This window comes from Echinops telfairi, unplaced genomic scaffold (assembly GCF_000313985.2).
Source record: "Echinops telfairi isolate 266 unplaced genomic scaffold, ASM31398v2 ScPeMD7_7458;HRSCAF=8496, whole genome shotgun sequence".
Classification (NCBI taxonomy): Eukaryota; Metazoa; Chordata; class Mammalia; order Afrosoricida; family Tenrecidae; genus Echinops; species Echinops telfairi.
Genome location: NW_022111358.1, coordinates 27064618 through 27075115, shown reverse-complemented (window position 1 = coordinate 27075115; position 10498 = coordinate 27064618). Strand labels below are relative to the sequence as shown.

Here is a 10498-nt window from a genome sequence, read left to right as displayed (position 1 = left end):
GCCCTGCCCCTGCCCTCTCTCCACCCGCCCTACTTACAAAACTCAAAATCTTCCAGGAAATTCCAAGCAGGGCTTACGATGTAAGACATGTAAAGCCAGCGTCCACCTCTGGTGCTCCGAGGAGATCTCCCACCAGCAATGTCCGGGCAAGATGGTGAGGGGCCACCCCTGGGGGAGCAGCTGTCCATGACACATCCTGAAATTGGCACTATGGGGGACTGAGTGCCCCTCAAATCTGATTCCCCCCTGCCCACCGCCTGTGGGGTCACGCTCGCTCTGTCCACCTTCCACAGTCCACCTCCTTCCGCCGAAACTTCAGCTCCCCCCTCCTGGTGCATGAGCCACCGCCAGCCTGTGCCGCCAGCAGGGAGTCACCACCCGGGGGTGAGTGCCCTCCTCGGGCCCCTGCTCCCACTCGGGTGCCATGAGAAACCCATGTATTTCTCAAGGGGCACCTGAGACCCACCGACACCGCCCGTACGTGGCACTGCCACCATTTCTCCTCTTTGGGTGTCCCTGTCCTGAATGTCAGTCTTTCAGTCATTCTCCAACCAACTCTTACCTGAGCGTTTCCTAAGTGCCAGGCGCTGTGCTAGACCCGCTTTGAAGAAGGCACAGCCGATGGCTTCAGAAAGGAGATTGGTGTGAAGCACAATCATTCAAATGATCATGAGCTAACCAGTGTTAGGATATTGCCACAAGTGAGCGAGGCAGGGGATGAAGAGAGAGTGTGGGAAGGGCCTTGTCCGCAGCAGCCAGGAAGCCTCTCAAAGAAGAGAAGGATGAGGCGCTAGTCCGTTGAGGGCCTGGCAGAGCCTGGGGCGGGAAGAAAGGGTAGGAAGTCAAAGAGGAGACCCCCGTGACTGGAGCAGGATGGAAGGCAAGGGAGAGGGGGCAAAGGATGCTGGGTGCAAAGCCTTGGGGTCCTTTCTAGGGTTACTTTTTAGACTCTGTTCTAAGAGAGAGAGAGAAGTGAGCCGTTTCCTCCTCGGGGTAGGCTGAGGTGAAAGGGGGTCTGAGTGGGAGGGGCAGGCAGAGCGCGCTGCCTAGGCCTCTGGATGAGGGAGCCTCAATTGAAAGGAGGACCTGCTGGTGAGGGGATGATGGAAAGGGCACTCTAGGGCCGGCTGGGCAGCGGAGCCCTCCGGGAAGTGGGGGGCGGGGCGTCCCAGGCCCCCCCGCGCCCCCGAGGTGGAGATCCAGGATCTGGACCTGGTCCAGGCCTGAGGGTGGCTCTTCAGCAGGGGCCAGCGGGAAGGTGGACCCGGTCTACGAGACGCTGCGCTACGGCACCTCCTTGGCGTTGATGAACCGGTCCAGCTTCAGCAGCACCTCAGAGTCCCCCACCCGGAGCCTGGTAGGGTGGGCGCCAGAGGGGAGTCTCGGGGGGAGGGAGCCCCCGAGGATGAGGGCCGTGGGGTCGAGCCCTCCCCTCTCTCTGCCCCAGAGCGAGCGGGATGAGCTGACTGAGGATGGAGAAGGCAGTATTCGCAGCTCAGAAGAGGGCCCCGGGGAAAGTGGTGAGTGGTGCGCTTCAGGGGCCAGGGTGGAGCACAACGGGGTGCTCTCGCTCTGCTGCCTCACACCCTGCCCACCCACCCACCCACCCCACTCTGTCCCATCGCCTCCAGTATTCACAGCCCCTGCCGAGAGTGAAGGCTCAGGATCCGAGGAGAAGAGCCCTGGGCAGCAGGTGAGGTTTCCCTGCTCGGACCTATTACCTCCCGGTTGATCAGGCTGGGGTGGGAGCTTCGGGATGTCGCTTCTCTTGTCACTGACCCTGAACTGGGTCATGGGGTGATGGCTACTCCATTCTGCCTCAGCTATAGCGGTGGGCCAGGCCAGTCTGAATGGGTCTAGGAGGCAGGGGTATGGGTACCCCCCCTAATACAGACTCACTATCTGCTGCACCTATTCCTCCTCATCTTAGGGGGGCAGCTGCAGGCGCAGTAAGATCTCTCCTCCCCACCCCTACCCATGAGTGAGTGAGTCTAGCAGATGGGCGTGTCCCTGGTCCCTGCTTCCTGTGTCTGCCTCCTAGCTCCCCGGCAGGTGCGGTCAGAACAAAGGGACAGCGGGTGGAGTGAGGTGTCCTAGTGCCACATCACTGACCCAGAGTTCTCCCCACAGCCCCCCAAGCCCCTCTTGCGGAAGGATGTGGGGACCATGTACTCCTACGTCGCACTCTACAAGTTTCTGCCCCAGGAGACCAATGACCTGGCCCTGCAGTAAGTCCTCTCTGTGGCTGGCCAGCCTCCAACCTCAGGGACACACTGGGGTGAGAGCGACCTTGAGGAGCCCACTCCCTGCCAGCCTGAGGATGCTGTGTCCAGGCAGGAGCCTGAGCTGCCCCCAGAGCCAAGCCCCCACTTGCTGCCCCCATCCGCGGCTCCATCCTAGAGGGCCTGTTGTAGCTGTGGGCACCCAGTAGCTAAGGAAGCGAGCCTCCTCTCCTAGCTGCAGAGCACATGCAGAGTGTCTGGGTACCCAGGGGCTATTGGCACACTCCCTCCACTCTCTCCTCCGCCAGGCCTGGTGACCGGATCCTGCTGGTGGACGACTCCAACGAGGATTGGTGGAAGGTGACTAGCAGGCAGTGGCCTTAGTGGGGTGGGGAGCAGAGGGAGGCAGCAGGGCCCTATCTCAACCAAGTCCCGATGACCTTCCCTCCTGGACAAGCTCACACCAACCCTTGGGCCTGGCTCTCATTGTTGACCCTTGGCTTATGCCCTGCTCTTCCCTGCCCAGTAAGCACCCAGAGGGGCCCTCGAGCAGAGGACCCAGGGATCAGGAGATTGGTGGCCATGCCCCCGGGTGGGGGCTTGGGGCAGCGGGAGGTGGCTGGTTCAGGTGTTCAGCACCGACTTCATCCCCAGGGCAAGATTGGCGACCGGGTGGGCTTCTTCCCTGCCAATTTTGTGCAGCGAGTGAGACCAGGAGAGAATGTCTGGCGTTGCTGTCGAGCTTTCTCTGGGAACAAGGAACAAGGGTACATGAGCCTCCGGGAGAGCCAGGTGCGTGTCTGGGCGCTGGAGAGTGGACATGCGGCAGCACAGAGAGGGCACTGGAGGATGCCCAGCCAGGATGCCTGCTTCCCAATGGCAGATGGGAAAGCGATGGAGAGATGGCCTCCTCTGTTGGGAGATGAGGCTGGGGGCCCACAGGGACTTAAATAACATTAGAGGCAGTGTGGGGAGGGGGAAGGGACACTGGATTAGGAGGCTAGAGGCTTGGGTTCAGATCCTAGCTCCTGCTCTGGCCGGTGTGAGGCCTTAGGCAAGCCGTTTTCCCTCTGTGTAGTTGGGGGAGAGGTGGACTGGGTGATGTCAGGTGTCAGCCCTCATGCTGAGCCCCAGACTTGCGGACTTCATCCTGTCCTGTCATCCCCTGGGGTGGGTCGACTGGGGCCATTAGCCAGACTTGGGGCCAGGCTGGCTCTCTGCTCCCTGTCACGCTCTTCTCTGCTCAGATCTGTGTGGGCGTGGGCAGAAGCAAGGATGCTGACGGCTTCATCCGCGTCAGCAGCGGCAAGAAGCGGGGCCTGGTGCCAGCCGACACCCTGACCGAGATCTGAGAGGAGCCCAGAAAACGCAGATGCCACCCCTGCCCACGCCTGGCCCTTGCTTCCGGCCCTGGGAGGGAAGCAGGCATGCTTGTCCACAGCCTCCCTCTCTGCCTCTCTCCTAGGGACCACTCACCACAGCTTAGGGGCCCCCTATACAGAGGAAGGCTTTAGTTCTTGGTGGGGATGCCCCGAGTGGGTTACTCCACTGAGACTGTGGGGAGAGGAGGAGAAACTGGGAAGGAATGGGGAAGCTCCAGGTACCCTCCAGCCTGGGGAGCTTCCGGCTGCTTCTTCCAGAGTCTTCCGAGCCCCAATCGCCTTTGCATGCCTGCCACCGCCTCCCCACAGTCTCTGCTGGGCATGTGACCCTGTGTCTGCTCCTTTGGAAGTGGAGATGGGCCACCTTGGGCAGGACTGTAGGGGTCCAGGGTGAGGGAGGATTCTGAGTCCACCTCCTCTGTTACTACGTCAATTCTCAGGAAAGTTCTGTGGGAATACCTCCCATTACTTGAAACCTGGGCCGACAGAGGGGCAGGTTGGGGGTGTGGAGTGGGGAGGAGGGAGCCACACCAACTCCAAGATGATCCCTGCAAGTAGAACAAATGCAGCAGCTGCACCCTGCCCTTGTCCCCTGGGAAATGTCACCCCAAAGCAGCCTGAGTGCAAACCAAACGGAGAACAAATACCTGGCCCATGTTTGGTTGACAGAACCCCATCTCACTGGCTTTGGGGGAGGCAAACCTTCCTGGCCACACCATACCAGGCCAGGTCCAGGTTCCCATCCTCAGGACTGACCTCCAAAGGGCCTTTCCCCATCTTCTCTTTCCCGGGGCCCTGTAGGGGACAAGGCCACTGTGTCCAGCGTCCCTTTGCTGGTTGTGTGGCCTCCCTGGTTCTGGACACAAAGTCCTGGGAGACAGATGCCTGAGGGCAAGTGGAACCTTCTGTTTGGCCACAAGGAAAAGAAGGGGGTGGGCACATGCAACAATGACCCCTCCCTTGTAGCTGCTTTTCTCTGGTGCCACCTCCTACCCAAAAACCCATTGACTGTGCCAACCGATGCCACTCCCACCCTGCGCACAGTCACCTCTCCATTCCGAGAGAGGGACATTGATCTTCCTTCAAAGGTCCCTGGCCCACTTCTCCCCTATGGAGGGGGCTCAAGCCACACTGCCCTGTTTGCTGCCATGAGCCCCCCGCCCCCCTAGCAATACCCTCGGGGAGGGTATGATGCCCACTGTACGTGAGGCTGCATGATGGGTGTGCTGGGGCACTGCTACGCCTGAGGCCTCTAAGTAAATGTTTCTCGTTCCCCCTGTGTCTGCGTGTTTGTCCTGTGATGCAATGCGCGCCGCCGAATGCACAGGTACTTTGGGGTGGAGGAAGGAAAGGGCTGGGGCTGGGTTCCCACCTGCCTGCAAGCCTGGGGGTGGTGAATCTGTGGGTTTCCTTAAGCATCCCCGGGGCAGGAGATGGCAGTCAGGGGTGAAGGATGCCCGAAGGACCAGAGGAGGGATAGGAGAGTATGGGTAGCTGCCAGCCCCCCGCCCTGGGAAGAGCGCCTGAGTCGTCAGGGGGCGGCACAAACCGGGCGCACAGGTCCCTTCGCTGCACCGCCCCGTGTGCCCAGGGTTGCGGCCACCAGCCTCGCCCCCACAGCCCAAGATAGGTTGGCGGGAGGGGGCGGGCGAACAGTGGCGGACAGTGGGGCCCTGAGATGACTCACTTCTGCCCGTCATCAGGAGCCCCCCTCCCCGCCAAGCCCGCGGCCCACCGGGACTGGGCAGAGCTGCCTCTGCCCTCCGCCCGCCCTCCCCGCTGCGTCATCGCAGCCGCTCCGCCGCCTGCGCTATTTATAGGGCAGGGGAGGGGCGGGCAGGCTGGCTGCGGGGCTGGCAGCCTGCGGAGGGGTGGGCGCCGGCCCCTCCTGGGGGGCTTCCTGGGGCTAACTCAACTCTGGTTTCCCCCATCCCCACACGAGGTAGACTCGCTGGGGCAAGAGCCTGGGCCCCTTCTCCCCAGGAAGGCCCTGGCGATGGGGAGGAGGAGGAGGGAGTTTCTTCAGGCGAAGGCATGTAAGCGGACACCTCCAGTGCCAGGAAAGTTCATTTTATTAAATTCTCTCCGTGATCCGCGAGGAACGTGGTGACGTGGCCTATCCACTCAGGAGGAAGTAGGGCACCGAGACGTTAGCTGGTTTATACAAGGTCAGCTTGATTATGCCCGTTGGATAGAGGAGCACCCGGAGGCCTTTAGAAAGGGCTAAGGACTTGCCCAAGGTCACCCAGCAAATCAGTGGCTGCACTTGCCCTAGAAGCCCGGCCTCTTGCTCAGCTCTTTCCCCGCCCTACCCGGGGCTTCTGCAGTGCCTCGCACTACAAAGATGGAGACAGACACGCTGAGATGCTGGGCCTGGGGCTCTGACCATCCAGACCCTCACCCCACTGGGGACAGCACGAGCCTTGCAGCCAAGCCTCCTGTACATTCCCATTTGTGTGGGACGGCAGCTGGCCCGGACCCCCAGCTCCGCCCCAGCCCATTTGCCGCACTGCTGAGCACAGCAGCTTCATGGTGTGCCTGAAGCGCTGACAGCATGCTCGCAGCCTGGGGGCTGGGGACAGCTGGTGCCCCCATTGTAGGCGCTGCTGCCTGGACTCAGGGCCTGGGGGTGGCTGGACCAGCAACACCAGAGCCCTGGAGCAGAGAATGCCCGGGAACCTGCTGGGGCTGCCAGCCTACCATTTGGCTCCATTGTCGAGGACCACACAGGGACCCCAGCCCATGCCAGCTGCATAGGCTGCCAGCTGCATAGGCTAAAGGTCACCCACCTAGCCTTGGGCACGATGCACAACAGGAGTGAATCGGAGAGAGGTGGATGAGGGGGTGCAGAGATGGGTACCAGACAGAGCCAGCCCCTTTATGCACCTTGCTAGAGCCATTCCCTCTGGCCTTTTTGATGAGCTCCCACTGGGGGGGCCCCATTGGGTGGATGGGTGTGTGTGTGCACTGTTGAGGTGCACCGAAGGCAGTCTTGCTTTGGGGAGAGCTGGCCACATGGAAGGAGGCAGAGGATGCCGATGCAGTGCTCCCCACCCCCAGCAGCAGCTGTGCTCAGCCTCTTCGCTGCACCCAACTGAATCACACCCTCCCACGGCTGGAGACTGCAGAGCAGGCAGCCGAGATGGCTGCAGGGTACGGCCAATGCCGAGACTGGCCCCTCGGCCCCTCCTTATCTAAAAATGAAGAGTTGTACTCGCTCGCTCCGTGGGCCACCGAGCCTGAAAGGGCACGGAAACTTCGTAGGATGCAGTTGTACGGAGCTGGGAGAAGGAATCGGCTTTTCCCACGGCTTCAGGACCTGGAAGAGACCAAGGAACTGGGAGGAATGGGCCCGCCCCTCGCTGCCTTGGGAAGCGCTTGCCGGCCCACAGTGGGAAGAGGTGAACCACCCCGGGGCAAGGGGAGAGGCTCAAAAGGAGCCATGAACTTGAGGCACCTACATGCTCCCATCTCTCCCCTCCTCCTCCCCAAAGCCAGTAGTCCCGGTCAGCAGCCTTACACCTGGTGACTGGTGAGGGAACAGCGCCATCTCCTGGTCTTGGTTCGAAGCTGTTTTCCATTCATAGGCGCTGGAACCCAGCGAGGGTGGCACGTTTGGGGCTGCATTCTCCCTCCTGTTTGGGACTGAAGGGGATGGATTTGGTGTCCCAACACCTTTCATCCTCCAAGCCAAACCTGGAAAGGAGGTGCCCCATGCACCAAGCTGGACGTGTGGTCACGGCCTTCCCCTGCCTGGGTCTCAGATCCCCATTTTGAATTATGTCTTAGAACAAGAGCTGCTGTAGACAGCTGGGGAATCCAGAAATGAATGCCTGCTCTCTTCCGGCTCTGCGGCAGAGCCCTGTGCAGCTCCCACTCAGCTGTCCAATCCTCCCACTCCCCAAGACAAAGAGGAGAGCAGAAGCAGGGCTCGAGGGCCTAGCCTAAAGCCTGCCTTTTCTGCTCCAAGTAGCCCTTTCTCATCTGCCCAGCACAGCTGCAGAGGGCCTCCTAATGGGCCACCTTAGGAGACCTGGAGGTCCTTGCGGGAGGTGAGGTGCAGAAAGGTAGCTAGGAGAGGGCATGCCAGTCCAGGATGCTCAAGGAGAGGCATCCTCTACCAACTTTTCGGCCCAACCTCACTTCACCCCTTGTCTATAGCCTTCCACTTGGATGACTGCTTCGGAATGCCGGCAGCACCCACTCAGCATCACCCAAGCCATCTTCAGCCCAGAAAACCCATCACCAAAGATCTCTGCCCTACGTGCAAAGGCCTAGCTCTACCTGGCTTCTGAAACATCTTTCCACCCCACTGCTAATTTAAGTCTGTGTGAATTTGACACATCACTCGTTTTTCCCCACGTGCAAAATGGGAGATGGTTATAACCCCTACTTCACACCACCTATCAATTGGCAGTGTCTACACATGTTCACCCACCAGCTCAGTGGCTGGAAGGAGGCTGCTGTAGCTTAGTGTGCCTGTCATGTCTGCTGCGGGAGACCTTTCTCCTGGGTCCTAGATGATGAGCTATAAACCACAATTTTCTGAGAGGGAAGCTTTAAAAAATGAAGACTGCTCAAAATAAGAGGGCTCCAGTTATAACTTTAGAGAAAGATGAAGTTTTCTACTCTCTCTATACTTGGAATCTCACAGGAGCCTTCCCACCCTGTCCAATAGCGTGGCTGTTGGCATTGACCACATAGCAATGAGCTTGCTCCCGTTTTGTGGATAGCTAAACCTCAGTAAAGCTATTTCGAAAGCTCAGGTCTCCTGGAGTCGAGGAAACTTCAGGCACGGTTGGGAAGTAAACTGTGGTCTCAGATGAATGTGACCTCAGCTGCTGTCACACTTCTTTCCCAGCACCCTGAAATCTGAGCAGAGGACACACGGATAGTAAGCCATTCTTATCCTCCACTGAAGCCAGAGCCTTTCCCAGAGAGAAGGGGCAGAAACCAGACACCTATGGATATGTCGCCTAGCATTAGTGGAAGTACAATAGGGACCTTGGTTAGGGCTTGCCCTAACCCCCCAGTGTGGCCAGCTCTGGCCATCCAACAGCGAACACCACACCCAAAAATGAGGCAGAAACAAAAGCAACTCAGGGGCAGGCCGACAAGGCTTGCTTTTATTGAGTGACTGATCATTAGAACCGCCAAGGCCACTATGTACAGAGAAGAGAGGGGGAGTTTATTTCTTGGTCTCTTCCTCCTTGGACAGAGTCTTGATGATCTCTTCTTTCTTGGCCTGGAGTCGCTCCTCTCGGCGCTTGCGTGCTTCCTTGGTCTTAGACCTGCGCGCCTCAGCCTGGTCACTGGGTAGAGGAGAAAAGGTAAGCTGCTGGGGGAGGGAAGCACCACCCAGACCTCTCCCCTGGGGCTGAGTCAGTTGAGGAAGGCAAAGTTGCCAGGGCCACCCACTCCCTCAACTAACCTACAGTTCCTGCCCTGAAAGCAACAGGCAGGTGGCATGTGGGTGTGTGGGGGACAGAGAAGCACTGGTGTCTCGAACAGACATATGCGCCGCTCACAAAACACTGGTATTCCAAAGTGCACGCCAGCCAAGAGTCGGGCACAAGCAAAGACCTCCAAAGAAGTCACAAACCTAATACTAAGGCAGGCTTCTTTCACCTCCATAGGTCCCATTTGGACTTTGGATCTAAATGGATGCAGATGATGGCCCAAGAGTCCAAAGCCACTGCCTCAAATACCCCTCATCCTTAAGCAAGAGCCAAGCAACCCCCACATGGCACTTGTCAACTTCTGAAGAAACTTACGCCAGGAGCTTCTTGCGAGCCTTGTCTGCCTTCAGCTTGTGGATGTGCTCCATGAGAATCCGCTTGTTCTTAAACACGTTCCCCTTCACCTTCAGGTACAAGCTGTGATACCTATGGGGAGAAGCAGCAGAGGTGCTGGCTCAGAAGCAGGCCCCCAGGGAGTGGCTCCTCTCTGAAGCTTACTGGGTTCCCCTCACCACAGGGACAACTTTCCCCAGACCAAGAGTATGCATGCAAGACAGGTAACTCGGCTGGCAGGATAAAAACAAAACAGGCCAGAATTCACGAAGGCACGCGGCCCCCTCCCCAAGGCCAGTGAGCAGGGCTCCTGGCTAGGCAGAGTAAGTTAGCAAAGCAGTGAGGTATCCAAGAGAAGGGCGTGCTTACATATGGCGGTCAATCTTCTTTGACTCCCGGTATCTCCTGAGCAGCCGGCGCAGAATCCTCATCCTCCGCATCCATGTGACCTTCTCGGGCATGCGAGCATTGGCAGTACCCTTTCGCTTACCTGTGGTTAAGATGGGCCAGTTATCAGTACTGCCCAGGCACCCCACCACCCAAGCTTAGTCAGTTACTAGAGGTGGTTGACAGGGGAAAAAGTACAGGTATCAGAGGAAGAATCTAATCTGTAATTCCTTTCACTCACACAATTTTCGGCAAAGCACAAATGATCACTACTCCATGTAGAATGTGGCTACACAAGGGCATGTACCAAGGCAGTATGGTTTGCCCTAGGGGCTTTGGTACCACACAGCCAAGATCCCAGCCAATCTCTTGGTAGAGTAAGGGCACAATAAACAGGATCCCCACACACACACTAAGAGTATCTTAATTACTACGGCAGTGCCAGTACTCTCATTTGTACACAGGCAGACAGCTCACTGAAGGGCTCGATGAGAGTGGGAAGGAAAAAAACCCCTGACATAGAACTGTATGCCCAGCCCTCCAATCAAGCATTTAGCCTTTAAGTCCCAGAGAAAGGGAGGCCCATCCTTACCTATGCCCATATGCCTGCCCTTCCGGCGGGCTAGGGTGTTTTTGCGGCAACGGGCCCGAGAATGGACGGTCACAGGCTTGCGGATGATAAGGCCATCCTTGATCAGTTTCCGGATTTGCTGAC

The 10498-nt window shown here is 58.5% G+C and overlaps 2 protein-coding genes across 2 annotated transcripts in view; one reads left to right on the top strand and one right to left on the bottom strand.

The window, feature by feature from the left end:
- The window catches only part of STAC2 (SH3 and cysteine rich domain 2), a 6331-nt gene extending 1454 nt beyond the window's left edge, over window positions 1-4877 (top strand). Inside the window, exons 3-11 of the mRNA XM_045299331.1 lie at window positions 38-154; window positions 294-384; window positions 1245-1357; window positions 1448-1520; window positions 1632-1693; window positions 2131-2228; window positions 2531-2582; window positions 2877-3014; window positions 3470-4877. Of these exons, the coding sequence (XP_045155266.1) occupies window positions 38-154; window positions 294-384; window positions 1245-1357; window positions 1448-1520; window positions 1632-1693; window positions 2131-2228; window positions 2531-2582; window positions 2877-3014; window positions 3470-3574 (849 nt within the window). The 3' untranslated portion in view covers window positions 3575-4877. The remainder of the gene's footprint in view (window positions 1-37; window positions 155-293; window positions 385-1244; window positions 1358-1447; window positions 1521-1631; window positions 1694-2130; window positions 2229-2530; window positions 2583-2876; window positions 3015-3469) is intronic.
- Window positions 4878-8703: 3826 nt separating this feature from the next.
- Window positions 8704-10498, bottom strand: part of RPL19 (ribosomal protein L19) — a 2656-nt gene continuing 861 nt past the window's right edge. Inside the window, exons 2-5 of the mRNA XM_004707110.2 lie at window positions 10376-10498; window positions 9766-9886; window positions 9379-9489; window positions 8704-8916 (exon numbers count right to left, since the gene is read on the bottom strand). Coding sequence (XP_004707167.1) covers window positions 8793-8916; window positions 9379-9489; window positions 9766-9886; window positions 10376-10498 — 479 coding nt within the window. The 3' untranslated portion in view covers window positions 8704-8792. The remainder of the gene's footprint in view (window positions 8917-9378; window positions 9490-9765; window positions 9887-10375) is intronic.